Source organism: Phoenix dactylifera, unplaced genomic scaffold (assembly GCF_009389715.1).
Source record: "Phoenix dactylifera cultivar Barhee BC4 unplaced genomic scaffold, palm_55x_up_171113_PBpolish2nd_filt_p 001237F, whole genome shotgun sequence".
NCBI classification, from domain to species: Eukaryota; Viridiplantae; Streptophyta; class Magnoliopsida; order Arecales; family Arecaceae; genus Phoenix; species Phoenix dactylifera.
Window position 1 is genome coordinate 67,671 of NW_024068572.1, and position 21,910 is coordinate 89,580.

Here is a 21,910-nt window from a genome sequence, read left to right on the forward strand (position 1 = left end):
CATAGCGGGATGCTATGGTCCGACTTCAGATCTCCTGCGGCTCTAAAAGGAACCGGACTGCGTGCCGGGCAATGAGTATCTTCCGTCTCTTTAGAAAAGATAGAACCTTAAGGCCACCCTCACTGAATGGGAGGCAAATGTTATCCCATGCCACCAAGTACACCCCTCGACCACCTCCATGCGAGCTCTATAAAAAGCCCCGAAGTAGCCGCTTAATCTTCAATAGCACTGTACTTGGCACCACCGTGTTTGCCATAAGATAAATGGGCATGGAGCCAAGTACAGATTTGATCAGCATCAATCTACCCATCATAAATAGAGACGCTGCTCGCCAGCCCTCTAGCCTACTTTGGATCTATTTTTTATATAGTCATTTTGATACATGTATCTGATCCAATCAGTTGATCTGGCTGTTAAACCTCCTTATATTAATGGTGGCTTCTAGTTTCCTAAGAGCTGATTTAAGAGCCTCGAAGGTGCTGATGTGGCATATTCCAAAGGGCCCACTATAGGATGCATTCTAGAGAGCGGGTTCCGTTTCTTTTGGTGGAAGTATAGAATTTTTATTCAAACGGACCGACCCTTCCAAGTTTCATCTCTCCTCCCCCTCGTCACCTCCTCTCCGATTGAAGCCAGCTCCATTTCTAGGGTTAGGGTTATCCAAATCCGCTCTTCCGATTGCGTCTCGCTTCTTTGGTGGGAGGGATCGGAGATGTACCAGTGGAGGAAGTTCGAGTTTTTCGAGGAGAAGTCCGCCGGGAAGGCTTCGATCCCCAGCGAGATCCCCGGCCAGATCCTGTGCTGCGCGAGCGGGAGGGGGCGGATCGCCGTCGGATGCGATGATGGCACCGTCGGCCTCCTCGACCGCGGCTTCAAGCTCTCCTACGGCTTCCAGGCTCACGCCTCCTCCGTCCTCTTTATCCAGCAGCTCAAGGTAGTGATCATCCCTCTTTTTCGTCCTTAAAAATCCTTGAAATTGGAAGCTTTGATCGGTAGTTATGGTTTTTTTGTTCTCATAATGGCTAGATGACTTAATCATCGACGAACAAAGAAAATTACAAACTTTTAGCTTATGAAGCTGCCATCTTTGGAGAAAACTTCATTCCTTTGAGTGGAAATGGGAACTATAACAATGCGAAGAAAAATTAGATAGAAAGAAGTTACCGGCACTGCAGTAGGATCCCTCATGCATGCATGCGCGCGGAGGTGAGGCCTTGCCGTGCTACTTGTGATGAAGTGACCCTAGGCAATTTGTAGGGACTGAGTTATCTATTTATATGATACTATTCTGCTTGTTAAAATGAAAAGTTCTAACTCCAAAACTTGTAATATTTTTAAAGATAGTCCAAGGAAATGCTTGAATTATATGGGGGAGCATAAATGGACATCACTGAAATACAATTTTAAAGCACCATGTAGTTGTAAAAGCGATGAGGTTATGCTTGGTTTTGATTGTAACAGAAAAATGTTATAAAGTTTTAACATCTGTTTTAACTCTTGATTCTTATTTAGGTAGCTTTTCGATCATGTAGTTTTTGGTTTTTCCAACTTTCTACATTGCAACCTTGATCAACAATGTGGATCTAAATTTGAATGCCTTATCAGAGATATTGCACTAGTAGTATTCGGGATCAAATCTTAAAATCTAAATGTGTATCGTGTTCTGGTGATCGTAGGAACAGCTTGCTCATTGATTTCATGCTGATGACTATGTTTTCAACTTCTTGTACCCTCACCCAGATCATTCCAAAATCTAAATTATGGCATCTTCTTTAATTATTAGAAAAAACTTTAAAGAAAGGCTGCAGGCTTAGTAAGGCTTTTTGATAAACATAAAAGGGTAAGAAAGTATATTTTTGGGTGTGAAAGTAATAAGCTTTCTGGTGGGGCTGAAAGAAGAATGATTTGATAGGTTGTTTTCCTTCTAATTATAGCAAATATTTGCATCTTTCAGCTCCAAATCTATTAGGCTTCCAAATAGTTTTGTGCTTGTGGGTAATGGCATGCCTTAGAGTTTGATGTCTTTAGTTCCAAATGACTGCATGGTTGGAAAAAATTGTAACCAGTGAGTATGACAAAAGTGGAAAGTGGATAATTTTGACTTCAGTCTGCTTCCTATAAAACTCAATCTTCCGATGGTTTGCAATCTGTTACCTTGGAATTCAACTGAAGAGTCACCAACAATGTTAACGGATCTTTCAGGGGGTTAGGAGGCGAACCCGGCCCGGCTGCGTCCAGCCTTCACTTCAAACTCACTTCCGCCGACGATACAATCATATGCTCAAAGCCTACTCTCTCATGTGCGCATTGGATCAATTAGGTTATTGGGATCACTGAAATTTCCTCGGCGGTAGAGCAAGATGGTGGGTCTCGAGTAGTCGAAGGCTTGGTCAATAATTTGGGTAGTGAGCTTCAGTCTGAGCAAGTAGCCACTCCGATCAACTCTAGTGATAGCGTGCGTTGGCGGCAAGGAAGGAGGCATTGGAAAGACTAGACCATACACAAAAGTACAAGAGGCATTCGGGAAGCGACTAGTCGCTTCTGGTGAAGCTTAACGAAGGCCGACCACTACATAGAGACAACTACCAGTCATGGAGGTGATATTAGTAGATGCTATTCGAACCCTTTCTTTTTTTTAATTTAAGATCTTTTTTTCTATTTTTTTTTAGTATATGCGTGAGACACAATCTACTGTCCCCCTCAAGGGGATTTACTTATTCGCGCACACATGCACGCTGTAATGACACAAGGTGTCATTTTAAGGTATCACTTTCTAGACGAAATCGCGCTATAACGCGATTTCTTCACTCCAACGAGGAATCATCCACAAACGAGCTTTAACTTTTTGTGCTTGTGTCTTCGTGTTCTGTGTGACAACTGTGCCAAAGCCTCATCATTGATCGAGAAATCCCCTCCGGCTGATTCCCATGAACAGATAACGCCAGAGAACAACAGATGGAGAGAAGGAGTGTAGTTGGATCAGTAGTTTGGTAGCCCGAACAGTTGGGAAGGCATCCACTATCAACGAGGAGAAGAGGTCTCATGTCACTGCTCACTCTTGAATTGGTTCACTGGTTCCTTGAAAGAAGTGAACTAGTTTGCTTGGACGTACGCTTAGCCCTTTTTTCTCCAGCCACTTTTTTCCAGCCATGTTTTTTCTCACTGACCGGTCAAGCTCCATCGAGATTCTCATTGACTTTTGAGCTCCCTTTTTCGAAGGGATCCAGTCAAGTCAGTGAAATCCCCGCTTTCGCTTTGCTCTCTCTTGAGCCCGCATTTGAAGATCTTTAGAGGTGAACCCACATAGTAGATGCTGGTGGAAATGAAAACTCGAATTTTCATTTTTCGCTAGTGGCTACGTGATGTGGAGTTCAGTTTGATTGTGTCGAGACAGCTATGGCTAAATCATTGTTATATTTGTTGGTGAAGGAGGGACTCGATTAAAGGACTCATACAAGACTTATTCCAGACCTATCCCTAGGTTGCCTTTTTTTATTCACCCACCTTTCGAGTCAGTCGAAAAATCGCAGCAGCCGTTTCTCCGACACAACTCCGATCGGAGAAACTTCGGAACAAACAACTCCCCCCGAGGGGGACCTTTTAGATGTATCTTAACCCTTATGTCGATGCTTATGTTGGATAGGTGAAACAATTAAAGTCATCTTATCTGCTATGAGGTCATAATCTAATTTGGTATGCTTTCGTGGTTCCTGGAAATGCACGAAGTGTTTCCACGAGGTGAATGTCATCTATTTGTTTTACTAAGAAATTTTGGTACTTGATTTCTCAAGTGGCAGATTAAAGAATTTGGAAGGTAAAGATTGTAAAGTCTTCAGAATCCACTCATACTTATTTCCCATATTAGTGATCGGGAAAAAACATTAGCAATGAGTTCATGGAGCTTTTTAAGAATATGAAATTTTATATTTTAGCTCAAGATTGGATTTGAAGTAGCATTTTCTATCTGAAATCCTTTTTCTCAAGCTGCCAGTCTGAAAGCCTGCCCTTATATTCATGCTTACATAATAATTTAATTGTTTTCCTTTTGGGTGCTCATTGTCTTCTTGAATTGGAGATGTGATATAGGAGTAACCTCAATCTTGTCTTGGCTTTTATGGTTATCTAAGGTGTCTATCTCCTATGAAACAGAACAGTATACTTTTTCCTTATAAAAGGCCTTAGGAACTTATATTATGAGGTGATTCAAGGAGTGTTGGTGTTTTGGACATTATAAGTTGGTAGCTACAGAGGCTTGTTGTTATTTCTAGTTGATGTTCATGGCATTGCTTGTGTGTGTAATATATACTTCTTTCTACTTAGCAGTGCCAATGGGCTTGCATATTATCTTGCTAGTGGGGAGAATTGAGCACAATGTCGTAAATTCTTTACCTCAGCCTTTGTCATTTGTCTAGTCTTTTACCATTATGGCCTTGAGCCTATTCTCTCATGTTTTTCATAGTAAATTTTATCGATCATCCAATAAGATAATGCATGGTTTAAGTGATCTTCCACCAAAACTTATGATTAGATTTCATCAAGGTTCAAAAACTTGGTTATTTTTGGCTTTGGACGAGGCAAATTTAATTTCACTTTAGATATTTTTGATGGTCTTGGTATCTTGGCTCCAATTTTATCCAAATAGGAAATGTCGAAAAGGAATGGAAACCATTAGGAAGAAACAAAAGGAAAGCAAGTCTAGCAAACAAATCAGACATCATTATATTATTGTATTCTTTGTCACCTTTGAGTACATCATTGTAGTAGTGTCATGCTGTAATAGTATATGCATGCAGGTATCTATGAGGTGGATAAATAGATAATAATAATTTTTCATACATTTTGACATGCAATATATCATCTTTTTATTTAATGACGATCAACACATAAAAATTTAAATGTTTATGAGGTTTGAGCTCTATGATAGTGAAAACCTATGTCGCAGTTTACTGTTTTAGATTGCTTTGGTTTGATGCTTCAAATTATCCACAGAACATGGAAATTCAAGCTTAATCTTGTGAGAGTTCTCCTTAGAATTGGAATAAATGAAGAAATGACTAAAAATTGGCATAAGTTCAATTCCTTTTTGGCCTATGAGTATGTTTTGTATGAAACTTCAAAATTAACTTAGGTCAGATCTGTACTGACGGAAAGTAATAAGTTTCATTTTTGAAATGTTGGCTGAAACTTCAAACTACTGCTTCAATATTAGGGGTCCACAAAGTTAGTTTATATATCTCAATATAGCTTGGTTTGTGATTTATTTATATTTTCTTTATTATTCAGCAACGCAATTTCCTAGTAACCATTGGAGAAGATGAGAAGACATCTCCCCAGCTATCTTCAATTTGCTTAAAGGTGTTTGACCTTGATAAGATTGAGCCGGAAGGTTCAAGTTCAAGCATGACTAGTCCTTTCTGCGTCCAGATACTGCGGATATTCACCAATCAGTTTCCTGAAGCAAAGGTATTACAGATTGCATTTGTTTGCTTTACTTTACTGGCCTTGTACAAAACTCTATACTCTTCCTTTCTTTCTTTTGATGGCGTTTTGTTTGTCTTCATTTTGATTGCTGGTGTAGTGGTGCCAGTTTCATGTTTCTGCGAGTCTAATGAGTCAAAGTGCTCTGCTATCTGCAGATTATTTCATTTTTAGTTCTTGAGGAAGCTCCTCCAATATTACTGATTGCTATTGGTTTAGATAATGGTTCCATCTACTGCATCAAAGGTGACATTGCACGTGAGCGTATCACACGCTTCAGGCTGCAGGTTGAGGCTGTCTCAGACAAGAGTCTCTTTTCTATCACGGGTCTTGGTTTCCGAGTTGAAGGGAGAACTCTTCAACTCTTTGCTGTCACTCCTAGTTCTGTAAGTTTGTTCAGCTTGCATGATCAACCACCAAAGAGGCAGACCTTGGATCAGATTGGATGTGATGCTAATGCCGTTACAATGAATGACCGCCTGGTATGCATCTTTTGTGTTTTTTACATGATGTATTCTTGTTTTTTTTTTCTGAATAAATACCTAGGTGTTGGTTATATTGGGCATTTGTTATTAATTGAGCAGGATCTGATTATTGGTCGTCCTGAAGCTGTGTACTTTTATGAAGTTGATGGGCGAGGTCCTTGTTGGGCTTTTGATGGCGAGAAGAAATTTCTTGGTTGGTTTCGTGGATACTTACTGTGTGTTATTGCAGATCAGAGAAGCAGCAAGAATACCTTTAATGTTTATGATCTGAAGAATCGGTTGATTGCCCATAGCATGGTGGTAGGTGAGGTGTCACACTTGCTATGTGAATGGGGCTTTATCATTCTTATAATGAGTGACAAGAAGATTATGTGCATAGCAGAAAAGGACATGGAAAGTAAGTTGGATATGTTGTTCAAAAAGAATTTATATACTGTTGCAATCAACCTTGTACAGAGTCAACAAGCTGATGCTGCTTCCACTGCTGAAGTGCTGCGAAAATATGGTGACCATTTATATGGTAGACAAGATTATGATGAGGCTATGTCACAATATATTAACACAATTGGTCATCTGGAACCTTCTTATGTTATCCAGAAGTTTCTAGATGCACAAAGGATCTACAACCTTACTAATTATCTTGAGAAATTACATGAGAGGGGATTAGCTTCTAAAGACCATACAACTCTTCTTTTAAACTGCTACACAAAATTGAAAGATGTTGAAAAGCTAAACAAGTTCATCAAAGACGAAGATGCTGTTGGTGAACACAAGTTTGATGTGGAAACTGCCATCAGAGTGTGCCGTGCAGCTGGGTATCATGAGCATGCTTTATATGTTGCAAAGAAAGCTGAGAGACATGAGTGGTATTTAAAGATTTTACTTGAAGACCTTGGTAGATACCATGAGGCATTACAGTATATTTCAAGCCTTGAGCCCAATGAAGCTGGCGTCACTATGAAAGAGTATGGCAAGATTCTTGTAGAACACAGACCAGCTGAAACTGTTGGTATACTCCTGAGACTCTGCACTGATGGTAGCGAATCAACAATGAGGAGGACCTCAAGTAGCATGCACTTACTTATGCTGCCTTCCCCAATGGACTTTATAAATATTTTTGTACATAGCTCACAATCTCTCATGGACTTCCTAGAAAGGTATATCAGTAAGGTGAAGGATTCACCTGCTCAGGTTGAAATTCATAACACACTTTTGGAGCTATACCTATCTGACACCTTGAGCTTTCCATCAGTTTCACAAAGAAATGGTGGTGAAGATCGTGATCTTAAAGTAATAAGTGCTAGGGAAGTGGCTAACGGGTCTGTAAAGGAGAGCAAGGAGAAATATACTGTTGAGAACAAAGATGTTAAAAAGGAAAAGGATTGTGTAGAAAGACAGCAGAAGGGTCTAACCTTGCTTAAGAATGCATGGACGTCTGACATGGAGCAACCTCAGTATGATGCTGATCTTGCTGTTATTCTTTGTGAAATGAACAAATTCAAAGATGGTCTGTTGTTCCTGTACGAGAAGATGAAACTTTATAAAGAAGTGATTGCTTGCTACATGCAGGCCCATGACCATGATGGATTGATTGCGTGCTGCAAGAAGCTAGGGGATTCAACTCATGGGGGAGATCCATCTCTTTGGGGTGATCTTCTCAAGTACTTCGGGGAGCTTGGAGAAGATTGCTCCAAAGAAGTAAAGGAGGTCTTGACTTACATTGAGAGGGATGATATATTGCCTCCCATAGTTGTTCTACAGACATTATCTAGGAACCCTTGCTTGACACTATCTGTTGTAAAGGATTACATTGCTCGAAAGCTTGAACAAGAAACAAAGCTGATCGAAGATGACCGCAAATCAATTGAGAAGTACCAGGTTAGTATTTTAAGAACATAACAGATAAGATTTTTCTTCTTGCTTATTATGAGCATCATATCTTCCAAGCAAAGAATTAAGAATTGATCCAGTAATAAGTTTTGGAAATTAAAGTGTTAAGGGAGTGCTTCCAGAAATCACTAAAACTTTTCCTCAGTCCTTTCTTTATGGGAGCTCAAGTAACATATACTTGGTTGCTTCGTTCCACGAAGATAAAGAGAATGAATAAATTATTCATGCACAAGTGCCTAAAGATTAATTGTTATTTGCAAGAAAATTAGTATCACAAACAAAGTTGTGCATTGAAATTGTTAAGCTGAAGCATATGAATTCTCTTTAGTCATTTGCTACACCAGGCACATTAATGCTAATGGGAATACTCACAATTTAACTTTCATTTGTGACAAGCAGTTATAAAGAGATTATCTAGGTTCCAAGGATGGCTTTTTGGTATTACATGAAGACTATGTGGTCCTTTTCTCTTAAGTGATCAGTAGGCTGATCCAAGTTGTATGAAAATGTTAAAGTATGAAAGAACTTTACCGATGCTGCCTGTGATCCACTTTTCCAGAGAGATCTGCTTATGAATTAATTTTAGTGTACAAGCATTAGATACCTAGACAGTTTAAGTAACTCAAGCATGTAGTAATGATAGCGATTGAATAATGTACTCAAAGTAACATAGGTGGATTTGTGTTGGTAGTGAAGCATGCTTGGAAGCTTACAAGGGTTGCCTTGTCCTGGATGGACAAAGGTTAATGACAACAAACATCTGGCTCTTATTATGTGCAACAAAAGAAGCACTCACTGAAATTGCATCAGGATGGAAAATAGGGCCCATATAAGGAAAGATTTCTCCATCTATTGAGATGGTGAAAAAAGATTATACATGAAAAGTTATATAAATATCACAAATATCAAAGGAAGCCTTGATCCTTCAATTTTTGAAACACCAACAATTGCTGTTTATATTACTTTTGAGCAAAAGTGAATACTTTCTGAACATTTCAAGCTTTCAAATTTGGATTAATTTAAGCTCATTCTTTCTTCTTCCAAACGTCCTCTAGAGTACATGTGGTAAGATGCTTCAAATCTGCTAACCATCTTTGGTTGATTAATAGATGCTTATCAGCTATCAATAGTTGGGACTAGTGGTGCATGGACACATGCGAGAGTCAAAGTTTTCAATGTGCATCCAAGTGTTTAATTCAGCATGTATTAAAAAATGCAAATATGTAGAAAATAATGTTCAATAAATTAAGTGACAATATTTATTATAAGAAATTACTAAAACATAATAAATTTTCATAGGTCAAAAGTTTGATTGCTGGATAGGCCCAATACATGGTGGTACAGGCCATACATCTATTAAGTTGGCAAAATCTTTGTCTCAGTGACAGTCCCCTGTGGACACGATATTTAAACAGAGCATGAAGACAAGTGAGGGGATTTCTCCCAATACGCTACTTCAAGTGCCATAATGACATAGAAGTCCTATGGGGAAAAAAATGGAAATCTGAGGGAGCAGTCAGTGAGTTACACATCATCTGTGTAACCTTTTCGAGTAAGATTTGCATGAGGTTAGTAAAGAATTTTTATTCTCTACCTTCTAGAATAAAGTGCAGTGCTAGCATCATCTGTGTAATCTTTTTGAGTTACACATCATCTGTTTAATCTTTCTGAGTAAGATTTGCATGAGGTTGGTAAAGCATTTTATTCTCTATCTTCTAGAATAAAGTGCAGTGTTAGCATCAAATAGAAGCCTCATGCAAAACAAAGTTGATGTGTGACGCTCCTGTTGCACCTACTGCTTGTACTTTAGGGTTTTAATGATAGTGAAAAACATAAAAGAGGAAACTTAGTAACTTAAGCTATGTAACCCTTTGGTGTTGAGATATCTGTGTTGTTGAAGAATTCCTCTGAAAAGATAAATTGCCATTCTCTTGTGTCTCTTCAAATTGGTTTTGGTTTAGAACATAGTGTTGAGTGCACGGAAGCAGCCACCAGCAAGGGAAGATGCAGCAACTGTTAGCTTGGTTATTGCAGTATTCTTTTGCAGGTTGCCTCTCAGTGTGTCTCCTATATATGACCCCTCTCTCTCTTTCCTCTCTGTCGCTTGTTTCCTACCTTCATTCTCTCTCTCTCTCTCTCTCTCTCTCTCTCTCTCTCTCTCTCTCTCTCTCTGCAGTCTTCTCCCCCTCGCCTCCCGGCGTTTCTCCTGCCTCTGATCTTGCTTTCCTGTTCTCATCCTATGATTGCTTGTACAAATTTGCCTCCCCTCTCCCCCCCTCACTTGGCTTATGTGCATGGCCATGAATTATGTTGGACCATGTCATGTAAGTGTTTGACAATTTACTGTCCTTGAAGTCTGTGTTGTGTCCTATGTGAAGCCCAAGCATTTGACATGTACCGAATTGCTGATTTATTGCCGTGGTAACTTGGAGTTGGGCTTTGAGATTCCAACTTACATCTCAAAAGATGATTATTCCAACACCTCATGGATGTGGCCAGAGAAGTGGATAAACAATGTTAAACCATTCTATTTCTTTTAAAACAATCGGACCTTCAAATCTAAAGAATTCTTTTGAGCACTAGAAGGAAAAAGAAAACCACAAAGCAGACACTCAAAATTTTAAGATAGATTTAATTGCTCTAGTTCTTAGTAAAAGTTTTTAACATGCACTTTAGAGATTCGTCCTACTTAGACTTGATCTAACTTTAGGTAACAATCTAAATCCTTTTTTCCCTGACACCAATAGTTTTAGTGCTAATAGATTTCAAACTGAATAGAAATTAATTAAAGTGATAGCAAGAAGTACTATACACTATCCAGAGCATTCCAGCTCGACTTTAAAGTTGTTCTCAGCCAGTCACTATATCAAGGGTTTGACTCTTTGGTACTGCAGGATTTTCCAGATCATGAACCAAAGTCAGTTTCCAGTTCTCAACAAATAAACTTATAAAGTGAGGATGGGGACAAAATTAGATGCTAAATAACTCATACTAAATTTTAATATACTTTGAACATTTTCTATGCAGTCATGCATCATTGCATTGTTTTTTGAAGCTACTGTTATTATCATAGATAATATTGGAACAGAATGAAAGCTACAGAAAACCATTTTTATGGACAATTTAACCATTAAAAATACATTTACCATGTAATGCCCTCTTGGTCTTGCTCTATTTGCCTTGCCCACCTAGAAAATTTTATCTTCGATTGGTTAATGAACTTTCCTTCTAATAAAATCTAAAAAACAAAATAACCCCCAAAAAGTGCACGAAAAAGAAATAGAAATGCATAGTCATAGGTTCAAAATACTGGTAGATAAGACTTGCTGGATAGGGTTACGTGTGCATGGATAGAAGTTTAAAAGATGGTTGAGAATTGGTGTCACAGTTACCTTCTATCATAATTGATAATTTGTGTCAAATTGAGTGGGTAAGCCTGGATTGAGATTTATTTTAGGAGAATTATTTAATGATTGAAGCGTGATTTATGAGGGCTTTGTATGACAAGTTGTTAATCTGACATCAACCTTCCAATGATTTATTTTGGTTAGTCATCTTCGGCAAGAAACATTAATGTTATGAAACCTAAAAAGTTAATTGCGAAAAAACAAGATTACTGATTATGCAGTTTCAGCTTGTTTATCGACATGAACACTCCTTGAATTCCTTTGCCTTGGAAGTAATTTAGATCTAGTGGGAAGTCAAGATTTGATATCGGTACATTCGGTATATGGAGGCATATATGATTACTGGCCAAAAACTTTATCAAGTACATTCTGATATATGGATGATGACTGCTAAGGACAAACATCACTGGATAAAGATTGTTGGAGAACTGAACTAGCACTGCTTTCATTTGATAGTATCTGCAGGTACAGTAGAGTTTGTCTAGAAGGTGGAGAGGAAAAGGCATTCAGAAAAATGTATCATCTGATGATTTTACTTTTAAAGTGTCATCTCAATTGTTTTCTTCCTGTTTGCAGCTGAATTGTTTGTTTCATTAAATGATTATTTGCAAAGCAAAGAAGTGTGATAGCCAGCCTTTCAGAGGAGTTAGGGTGAAATAAACAATGGTTGGTGCATGGTATGTTGAACCAACGCGTACCGGCCGGTTTAGCCCATACCGGACTGGTCTGGTGCCTGACCGATCTGGTTCCGCAGTGAAAAATGGTACAGAGCCCGTACCATGAAAACCCAGCCGAAGTCGGAGAAGAAGAAGAGAAGAAGAGAGCAAGCGGGGGAGGGAGGGAGAAGGAGAGGCCTTCGCCGCCCGCCGAGGGCTGCGGGGGGCGGCGGAGGCCGTGGCCTCGGCTGCGTCCCCTGTTTCTTTGGAAACAGGGGACGCGGCAACCCCTGCGGCCTCCGCCCCCCCTCCCCCATGGCCCTCCGCAGGCGGTGGAGGCCTCTCCTTCTCCCTCCCTCCCCCGCTCGCTCTCTCTTTCATCTCGTCTCCTCCGGCTCCGATTGGGGTTCTCGGTATGGGCCCGGTACCGAGAACGATGAACCGATCCGGTAGGCCACCGGTATGCCTACCGGTACCGGTTCGGAATACCTTGGGTTGGTGTCTAATTTGTTTTAACACTTCTGTAGGGAACCTGGAGGTGCAAAGAAACATGTGGCTAGTTGTTAAGATCGAATGCAAGGAGAATATGAGATTTCGCTTCTCTAACAACTACTAACAGATAGCAAGAGATATGGCATGTGTTTCTGCATCCATTGTTGCTTGATAAGATTTTGGCTTTTCCTGGTTGGCCTGTTTCTGGGAGATTTTTATTTCTGGACAATCTGCATAGTGGAATAGGCTGATTATGTCCATTCTGTACTGTGGAAAAACTGGAAACTATTTTTCAGGATGCTTGTGTGAGTTTCTCAGTTTATACTGATAACTCTGGCACTATAGTTTCAACTCTGATTTCAGACTTGGTTAGATAAACTTTTGAAGAAGTTGCGGGGCTTCGTGCTGCCTGCCACCATGAGGAATTGTGAAGTACAAGACTAGGATGTAGTTTTAGGGGTTTTATATTCGGCTGGAGGAATAGTTTAATATAATCTCACTTGCATTAGGGTATCAGGAAATGGAGCTCTGCTAAATTATCTGATGTGGATTAAGGTTGAATCTTAGGCAAAATATGTTATTTACTTCCTTTTCTTTAGATTTAGAAACATGGGAGGGTGCTTTGGTTCTAAAAGGAAAATGGTACAGTCAGCATATCTTTTGGTACAGTACAGTAAACGTACATAGACTTCATACCTGTGGCATGAAAATCGCAAATCTTTTGGTACAGTACAGTAAATGTACATAGACTATGTACCTGTGGCATGAAAATTGCAAATCTTTTCCCCCTTTTGGGGCAGGAGGTTGTTTATTATATCAGGCTTGGTTTGCACTGTTTAGTTCACAAAGCTCTGGATCATTTCTTTTGCTTATATACATTAGTTAATATCAGGGCTTGCATTTTACTTGCACTAGTTTGATGGCTGTCAGCATTTAAATGACTAGGCAAACGAAACCTGTTTTCTTTTTAAATAAAATAGCCAGCCTATGCTGCTCCATTGTTATTTTATTGATTTTACATTTACATATTTTGATATGCAGGAAGATACTGCTTCAATGAGGAAGGAAATACAAGATCTCAGGACTAATGCAAGAATTTTTCAACTTAGCAAGTGTACAGCCTGCACCTTCACCCTTGATATTCCTGCAGTACATTTTATGTGCATGCACTCATTTCACCTACGCTGCCTTGGGGACAATGAGAAAGAATGCCCAGAGTGTGCACCGGAATACAGATCCATTTTAGAAACCAAAAGAAATTTAGAGCAAAATGCCAGAGACCAAAATTGGTTTTTCCAGCAGTTGAAGAGTTCAAAGGATGGGTTTTCTGTAATAGCAGACTATTTTGGCAAGGGCGTGGTGAGCAAAACTAGTACTGATCCTCGACAAATTCCCTGATCTGGCAGTACTCAACGTGTTGCATGGTATAACATGCTGGTTGTAATGTTTCTGTCATCATCAATGTGTACATCTGAAACTGATTTTGTAAAATTCTTGAATTCCTCATGGAGGTTGGGACCTATTGAATCTTTTATGTTTCTTGACCTTAACAATTCTCAGGGCTGCTGTTTATTCTGGATGAGATGCCATCAAGTTATATGTGGTTATTAAGGACTGGTCTTCATGGAGGTAGCCTATATAGCAACTGAACTGGACCTCTAGGGAGTGAGGAAAAATGAGAAAGGAATAGTTGACATGAATAACTCTTTTCTGACAATTACTACATGAGAAGGATTTGAGGAGTTTCCACTTTCTTGTGCAATCAGTGGCTTCAAGAACAATGGAGTTTTATATAGTTCTATTCCCATAAAGTGCCCTGATTTGCAACAGTTTCCCATTTGCCACGTAATTTTGTGGATACTTGGTAATGATCTGAAGATGTGAGATGATCTACTCTCATATCACTTGACCTAGAATTCCATGACTTGAAACTCTGTCCAGGTTTATGCATTGCTTCACTTTTCATTTTCCCATGATTTGAAGAGTTGAGATGACACCCTTTCTTGTTGCCTGTTCCGACCTTTATGTCATGTAGTAAAAGTTCGTTTAATTATGCGTTCTTTATCTTAATTTCAATATTTTGCTTGCAGTGTGGTTTCTTCTGCTGTATTTGTTATAATTTCATCTAAATTAATGGGCCTGCGCAGTTGTTTACTTGAAGAAATCCTTGTTTAGTTTTCTTTTTGGTGTTGATGTTGTTGAAAAGAAGTAACAACTATTCATTTTTGCCATTTTATGGGTAATTTATATCGGCAGATTCTATGTATATCACCATGCAAACTAGTCCTTCTAGGAAAGAAAGTTCCACCTTTTTCTTCAGAGATGTCAAAAGTATGTAAATTCCGGGGTGTTTTTCTTCCTTCACCTTTTTCTTCTAGGAGCCACTTATTTCAACCTCTTGTGCTTCAAACGACTTTCATTGAAGTTTCTAACAAAAACATTTCTTTATATATCTAATGTCTTGCGGACGGTTTTCACTTTGGGCGTTTCGTATTTGAAAGATTTTTTGGGTACCTTAAGGAGCAGACATAAGAAGCTTGTTTGCTCTAGCTTCTCAGGGCTACTGTTTTGCTTATCCTTCTTTCTAGAGCACTTCCCATATAATGTTACCAAGCATTTATCTTTTTTTTGCCCAAAAAAAGCTACCCATGAAAAAAAAAGAACCTAATCATGCAACTACCCTCCCATGAATGCCCTGCAATCACAAGGAGAAACCATACGTATTAAGCAATTCATAATCTTATCAGCAGTTTATTTGTCAGCCAACAACCCAATCAGTAATCATGCTGTTATACTAATGAATAAGTAAATGAACCCCCAAATCTGTAGATAGAATCAAATCTTACAAGTGCAAAATGGCACCAGTGTCATTGCTTTAGCATCCAAGAGAGTATTGTTGGGATGATGTTCCAAAACGATTCGTTCAACACATTCGAGATGTCGAATGAAACATCAGGTACTCTTAGGGTTTATATTTCAGAGCTATGCTTAAAGTGGAGAAATACTTAAACAACAGTTCATAGTTAATCAGATGACAAACTTCACTAAATCCATCCATCTGGTCATGGATTAGAAACTGACCTCAACATGTTCCATGGTATGAGGCTGTAAGCCAGTTAGTCCAAAACTGGTTATCTACCATGTCGCTGTATCCAGAATCTTTTTTCTTTTTTTTTTGTTGCAATCAAATCTTATTTTAGCTAGATAGAAAGATCATCCAACCTGCTATAGTCCGAAAGGTAAAACATCTAGTTATATGTAAATATTCACATAATTGTCTGTGTGCTCCTTGACATGTAACATGAGTATGTGATCTAACTACAAAAAAATAAAGCCGTTAGCTTCAATTGTCATTCATGAAGGTAATCAATTAATTGATTGGCTGGCTAACTACAAAAAAAGAAAGCCATGATGGAAACATATGAATGAGCGAGCTTCTCCATTCCAGCAAACGCATTTAAAATTTTAGACTCCATTAGCTACTTGAATTCACATGTAACATAAGTATGTGATCTAAGAAAAATTAAAATTATGGCAAATGTGATATATTTGTTTACTTGCAATAATAAATGCATTATTATAAATTATATATATATATATATATATATATATATATATATATATATATATATATATGTGTGTGTGTGTGTGTGTGTGTGTGTGTGTGTGTGTGTGTGTGTGTGTGTGTGTGTGTATATATATGTGCGTGTGTGTATATATGTATATGTATGCATATATGTATGTATGTATGTATGTGTGTGTGTGTATATATATATTCCTTTTTCATTTATCAGTTTACTATGTGGAATTGAACAAAATATGTCCTTTAGCCACCAGTGTCTTTTGTTTCTATTCTTTCTATCTCTATCCTCTTTATTTCGATTTGGAAGCATCTTTTTCTATGAGAGAGAAACTCACTTGCACTATAATTATACAAATTGAATACTTGGGATGCACCACTCATAGTTCAAACTTAGACCACTTTACTATAAGTATCTAGACTAAATCTGATTACTCAAATGCATTAATCAAGATTTGAACCTAGGGTCTTTGATTTCTAAGCTTATGGGAACTTAGAATCTCCATTTGCCGGCCTGACGGATATGACTTTAGCGATAATACCTAGTTTATCTTCTTTATAGAAATTAGAATTTTCTCAAGTAGAACTAAAGAGGAATGTTTTAAAATCGGAACTAACATGGTGAAGTTTCCCCATGCATCCCTTCTTCTTTCTTCTCCTCTAAGCTCTGTTTCATTTCGGGCACCTCAAAACCCTAGAAACCCTTGGTAAAGTAGTTTGATCTTCTCTATCCCGAAAAGAAACACTATTAAGGGTTTATAGGCAAACCCAAATAGTCACCATTGGAACCCTAGATTTATTTACGAGGTTAGTTCTAGAATTTTGCTAGCTTTCACCCTTCTATTCTAGAAACCCTAGAGTTTTCTTGCTTTCTTGAACTCAAATGTCTAAATTTTGAAAATACTCGGATTTTCCAAACTAGATATCCCACCATGTCTATCTAAGATATATTGATCCAAATCCGTGCTTCTGATGAGCACATTCAGCTCCAAACTTAGCATATCTACATAAGACCAAGCGAAAACATCAATGGAACTATGAACTCTTATTGCATTCCTGTATTTAATGAGATTCCAATTTGGGTCATCTTCAAACCGTTGAGGTTTCCAATGTTCGCACTTTAAATGTTTTTGTGAGCAAGTATAACCATCCTTTCATGGCATTCTAAGGCTTTTAAGAGTTTTGGCTCATGTTTCTAATATTCATCAGCTTTTTTTAAGCTCATGAGGTCGAAGTTTAGTTCAAGATCTGAGTTACATGGTTCGAGATAAGAGTTATTCAACCTTAGAAGGTAATATGTAAGCACAGGGACATACATTTTTGGAGCCATTGAAACCTTTTTGGGCGAATTTTGTGTAGAACACAAAGTATCAAAAGCAACACAGAAAATATTTATAGGATTTTTATCTTTTGAACATTTAATGGATTTTTAAAGGAAAAAACTCAAAAACTAATTTTTTTTTCTTTTTCGAGAAGGGCCTTGATTCTAAGGCACCTTCAAAAACTTAAGACATAAAGTGGTTTTGTAGAAGCAACGATTAGATCATTACCATGGCTTAAATCACAAAGGATGGAGAAACGCCGCCAACTCCACGCAACAAAATAAAGGATCATTCTCTCTTTCAGGCACACATTTATCTAGATTTCTTACTCATTTTTTTCACTAGATTTTTGCTTTTGGTAAATGTGGTTTTTGCGAACAAGCATGCGCATATTTTGCAAACATTTAGATTATATATCGTGCATCCAATCTTCACTGGTCATACATTATATTAAAACATCATGCACATTCGCATAATATCGCACAATCACTTCACCTTACAATTATATTAGAGAGAGACTCCAAGGTTCCATCTCCTAATAATAAATCTGAAACTACCATGTGTGACTCGGTATCAAGAGAGAACAAGTCTGTATAAAACCTGCCTTGCAAGTAATAACTTGTAACAGATGTCGTGTCAGACACACACATTTTGTCGTAAAGAAAACTAGTAAAAGTTTGCTGTACAACAGGACAATCTCAACCACCAACTTTATCAAACTCACACGAATCTAATAAGTTTGTCGTCTGTTGTTGGCCAAAACTAAAAAACTAAAAAACTAAACAAAAACTAAATGACTTTGGGGAGGAGCCAACCCCCTTGTCATCTATATCACGACACGTTCCATTATTAATTCCACCAATACTATATAATACAACAAAGCCCATGTGACATCAACGGTCTACCCACCTGCTCGAGCTGAACCGGACCGGCACGATCGGTCCGGAAGCAACCCGGTCCATGAGCCGAGCCGACGAGCTCCCTAATTTCTCTCTCCTCACCCTCCATCTCCCTTCCTCCTCCTTCCTCACCACAACTTTCTCAGCCTGCTCCTTCAGCTCCCGGACCTCCACCCAAAACCAATCGTCATCCGTCCATCTCCCATCCGACGGCCGGTCCGCCCGGTCCTTGCACTCCTCGAGCCGCCTCAGCAGGCAGACCAGCTCGACCGAGTCGGCGAATCCGAGGGACCCGATTCGCTCCCCCAGCTCCCTGACCCGGACCAGGATCTCCGGCTCCGCGGTGACCATATACTCCTCCGCTACCCTCACCGCTTCCGATATTAGCTTCTTCCCCTTCACCGCCGCCGCCGACGCAGCTGGAGCGCGGGCGACCTCCTCGACGACGGCAACGAGGGCGTCGAGCTCGATAAGGAGGTCTCGGTTCAACGAGGATGCCAGGCGGTCGTTGGAGGAGGCGGGGTCGACAACGCGGTGGTGGTGAGAGGGGGGGAAGGTGGCGGTGGTGGCGGCGGCGAGGAGGAGCAGCTCGAGGAGGCGGGCGAGCCAGCGGGACCAGGAGGCGAGGGGGAAGTCGGCGGAGGGGAAGGCGGAGGCGGGGAGGGCGAGGGGGGTTGCGGCCGGAGGCAGGGTGGCGGAGGAGGGCAGCGGGGAGCTGGTCGCGAAGGATGAAGGCGCCGCGGGCAAGGAGGTGGTGGAGGGCCAGAAGTGACTTGATGGCGACGGCGGGGTCGCGGGTGGAGTGGAGGCGGGCGGCGAGGGCGGAGATGCAGGCGGCGGCGGCGACGCGGGAGCCATGGCCGAAGGCGAGGAGGGCGGCGAGGTGGCGGGGGTCCGAGGGCTCCAAATGGTGGGTGGTGGCGCGGAGGACCGCCATCTGGGCGTCGGATGAGGAAGACAGGAGGCTGGCTTTGCTTAGAGAGGCCGTGTCCTTCACGGCTCCGACGATGCCTCGGAATCTGCGACCCATGGAAAGAGAGAGAGAGATGAAGAGAGTTGGGAGCTAAGCGGAGAAGGAGGTTGGAAGGAGGGGGTTGGCCATGGGCTTCCTAATTAGTCAACGGTCTTATGGGGTTTGAGGAGAGAATAGTCTTAGCAGTGTGTTTTGACTATAATTCTTACAACGTAAGATGATGCAGCGAACGCAGACATCTCGGGAAGTCGGAAGTTGACGATAACAATTCGCACAATGGATTCAGAAATACACCGTATTCATTAGTTTCTATACAACGCTTGTGCATGCTTCAAGGATAGCTCTATGGATGTCAACCTCTTGGCCTATCTGCATTTTTTTTTTTGGGTACATAACCTATCTGCATACCAACGGGGAAAAGTAATCCAAAGGATATTAAAAAATGAAATCAACTGAGCTCAGATGGTAGTATGAACTAAGCATACCAACGTCATGATCCTCCTTTTATTTTTATTTTCTTGTTTTATTTTTTACCTATTTTATTTTCATTAAGATGTTTGATGGTCTCTCTTGCTTTTTTTTTTGGGTTAAAAGGAGGGAAGAAAACATACTGAAGAAGGTGCAATTTATAATCTGGCATCTATTTGCTTTGTAGTGTAGCTAGTAATGTGCAAATTCGAATTTTTCATTTAAAAAAAATCATCTGCATTCTTTTCTTTTTCAATTTTTTGGTATTGCAACCTATCATAGTGAAAGAATAGTTTGTATAAAATAGTTTGCACAAATGTTGACAGAAGATGTACTTATATCTTGCCATTTCTAATAGCTTCATAAAAGCATACATTAGGCTACCAGAAAACACGCGTAGTGACGGAGATTTCCGTCACTATACCGTATTTCTGGTTACTAATATGGAATTTGTGACCGGAGCTTCCGTCACTGAATTGGTTACAAAAACACGCGTCACTAAATTCTCAGTGACTGCGGCGATTTCCGTCACTAACTTTTGTGACAGAATTCCGTCACTAAGCCGTTACAAATTCAAGAATTAAATATTTAAGAAATTACGTATTTTTCGTCACTATCCAGTTGCGGCGTTAGTGATGAAAGTAACTTGGTCACTGATTTTGTCACAGAATGCGGTCACAAGTTTGGTCACTGATCTGTCACAACCTTCAGTGACAGATTTAATCGTCACAAACATGGTCACACATTTTGTCACTACATTTGTCATTAATCCCGTCACTGACTCTCAAGACAAGGTTACCGTCACTAATTTGTTACAAACGCTCTGAGCAAAATCAATTTTTATTAATCAAAATCCTGTCACTAAGTTTATGACTGCTCGTCACAATACTTGGTAAATAATTTAGTAACCAAAATTTGATCACTGATCACAATCTAATAACTTGGTATATTTGGTACATTGATTGGCTCATAATAATAATAATAATAATAATAATATCATTAACAGCAAAGGCATTCAACATAATTCAAAAAGCATTTAAAATATCATTCAAAATAGGCATCAACATGTTCTAAATCCATCTAAATCAAAGTCTAAAAATATGTCATAGAGATCAACAGAGATTTCATTCCTCCTAGGAATGCAAAGACCTATCATCTAAGGCAAAAACAATCATAATGAAGCATGATCAGCAGAACTAGAATCACCATTACTCCCCCGATATGCATGCCTTGGTCCAAAGCCAATCTCTTCTCTCATCTTTTGAAGAACCTCCTCTTGCCATTTTTTTTTCCTGCTCAAGAATGCGTAAAAGGTCTTCATGAGTGTATAGCTCTGGAGCTTGACTTGTAGAGGTGGAAGAGGATGATGATTGCCCAATAATTCCAGTGAGATCCTCTAGGGGACAAATTCAAAGTTGCTCCTGCTACTCAGCCTAGAGCCTTGAACATTGTACAAGGACGTGCTGTAGGAGTAACCCATTACCTTCTGGGTGGAATTGCCATAGACATGGCCATGAGTTGGGACACCAGTTGCCTTAAACCACAAGTCATAATCACGTGGAGGAGCATCTGAGGTGGAGGCATCACCATATTTTTTGGAGTATTCAGCTGAATACTTTGCCTGCCAGTTGATTTAAAAGAAGAGAAAAACATTATGGTGGATCAAACAAGAGATAAACAAGAGCAAGCTCAATAATATTTATGAATCATAAAAAAATTATACTTACCATGACAGTTTCACTTCTCTTATCTACATATCTTTCCATGCCTTGCTTTGTCTTATGCGTTCGATTAAAAGATTCAACTATTGTTGGCTCCCTACTTAACTTTAATTTCTACAAAAGAGAAAAAAAAAATTCATTAACATATAATGGGCTGATTTGAGATGATTGAACAATGATATAAAAATTATTATAGAAATCTAATTGAATAAAGATGTGTACCAGTCATTCGTCATGATTGACAAATGCGATTGATCCTCCACAGTGTTTAGAGATGCTACCATTCTTCATGGTGTTTCTATTGTTTTTGTTGGCTTCTGATTTCTTCTTCCATTTTGGGGAGATCCAAATGTCAATTAGCTTATTCCAATTTTCTCTAGAGATCCAATTAGGGGGTTTATCACGGGCTCTATTTAAATCTCCTTTTGTTTCCAGAAGTTTTTGGCTTCTGACCCTCCCTAATGAGGTTGTCAACCGTCGCTGACAATGTTTGTTCCAAACTTGATGCACATGATGCATTTGTCCTGGAAGAATTGTGT

General features: G+C 39.5%; 2 protein-coding genes across 2 annotated transcripts; one reads left to right on the top strand and one right to left on the bottom strand.

Moving 5' to 3' along the window:
* Positions 1-603: 603 nt before the first annotated feature.
* On the top strand, positions 604-13,987 carry LOC120108245 (vacuolar protein-sorting-associated protein 11 homolog). Its single transcript, XM_039121830.1, has 5 exons — positions 604-934; positions 5,284-5,463; positions 5,637-5,960; positions 6,063-7,841; positions 13,450-13,987. Exons 1-5 carry the CDS (start codon positions 713-715, stop codon positions 13,804-13,806), a joined length of 2,862 nt encoding a protein of 953 aa, XP_038977758.1. The 5' UTR covers positions 604-712; the 3' UTR covers positions 13,807-13,987.
* Positions 13,988-17,705: 3,718 nt separating this feature from the next.
* LOC120108246 (putative clathrin assembly protein At4g40080) lies at positions 17,706-19,519 on the bottom strand. The gene is given in 2 exon segments (XM_039121831.1): positions 17,706-18,881; positions 18,883-19,519. Coding segments are annotated over 2 exon segments (1,035 nt in total). The 5' UTR covers positions 19,240-19,519; the 3' UTR covers positions 17,706-18,203.
* Between the last annotated feature and the right edge of the window lie 2,391 nt (positions 19,520-21,910).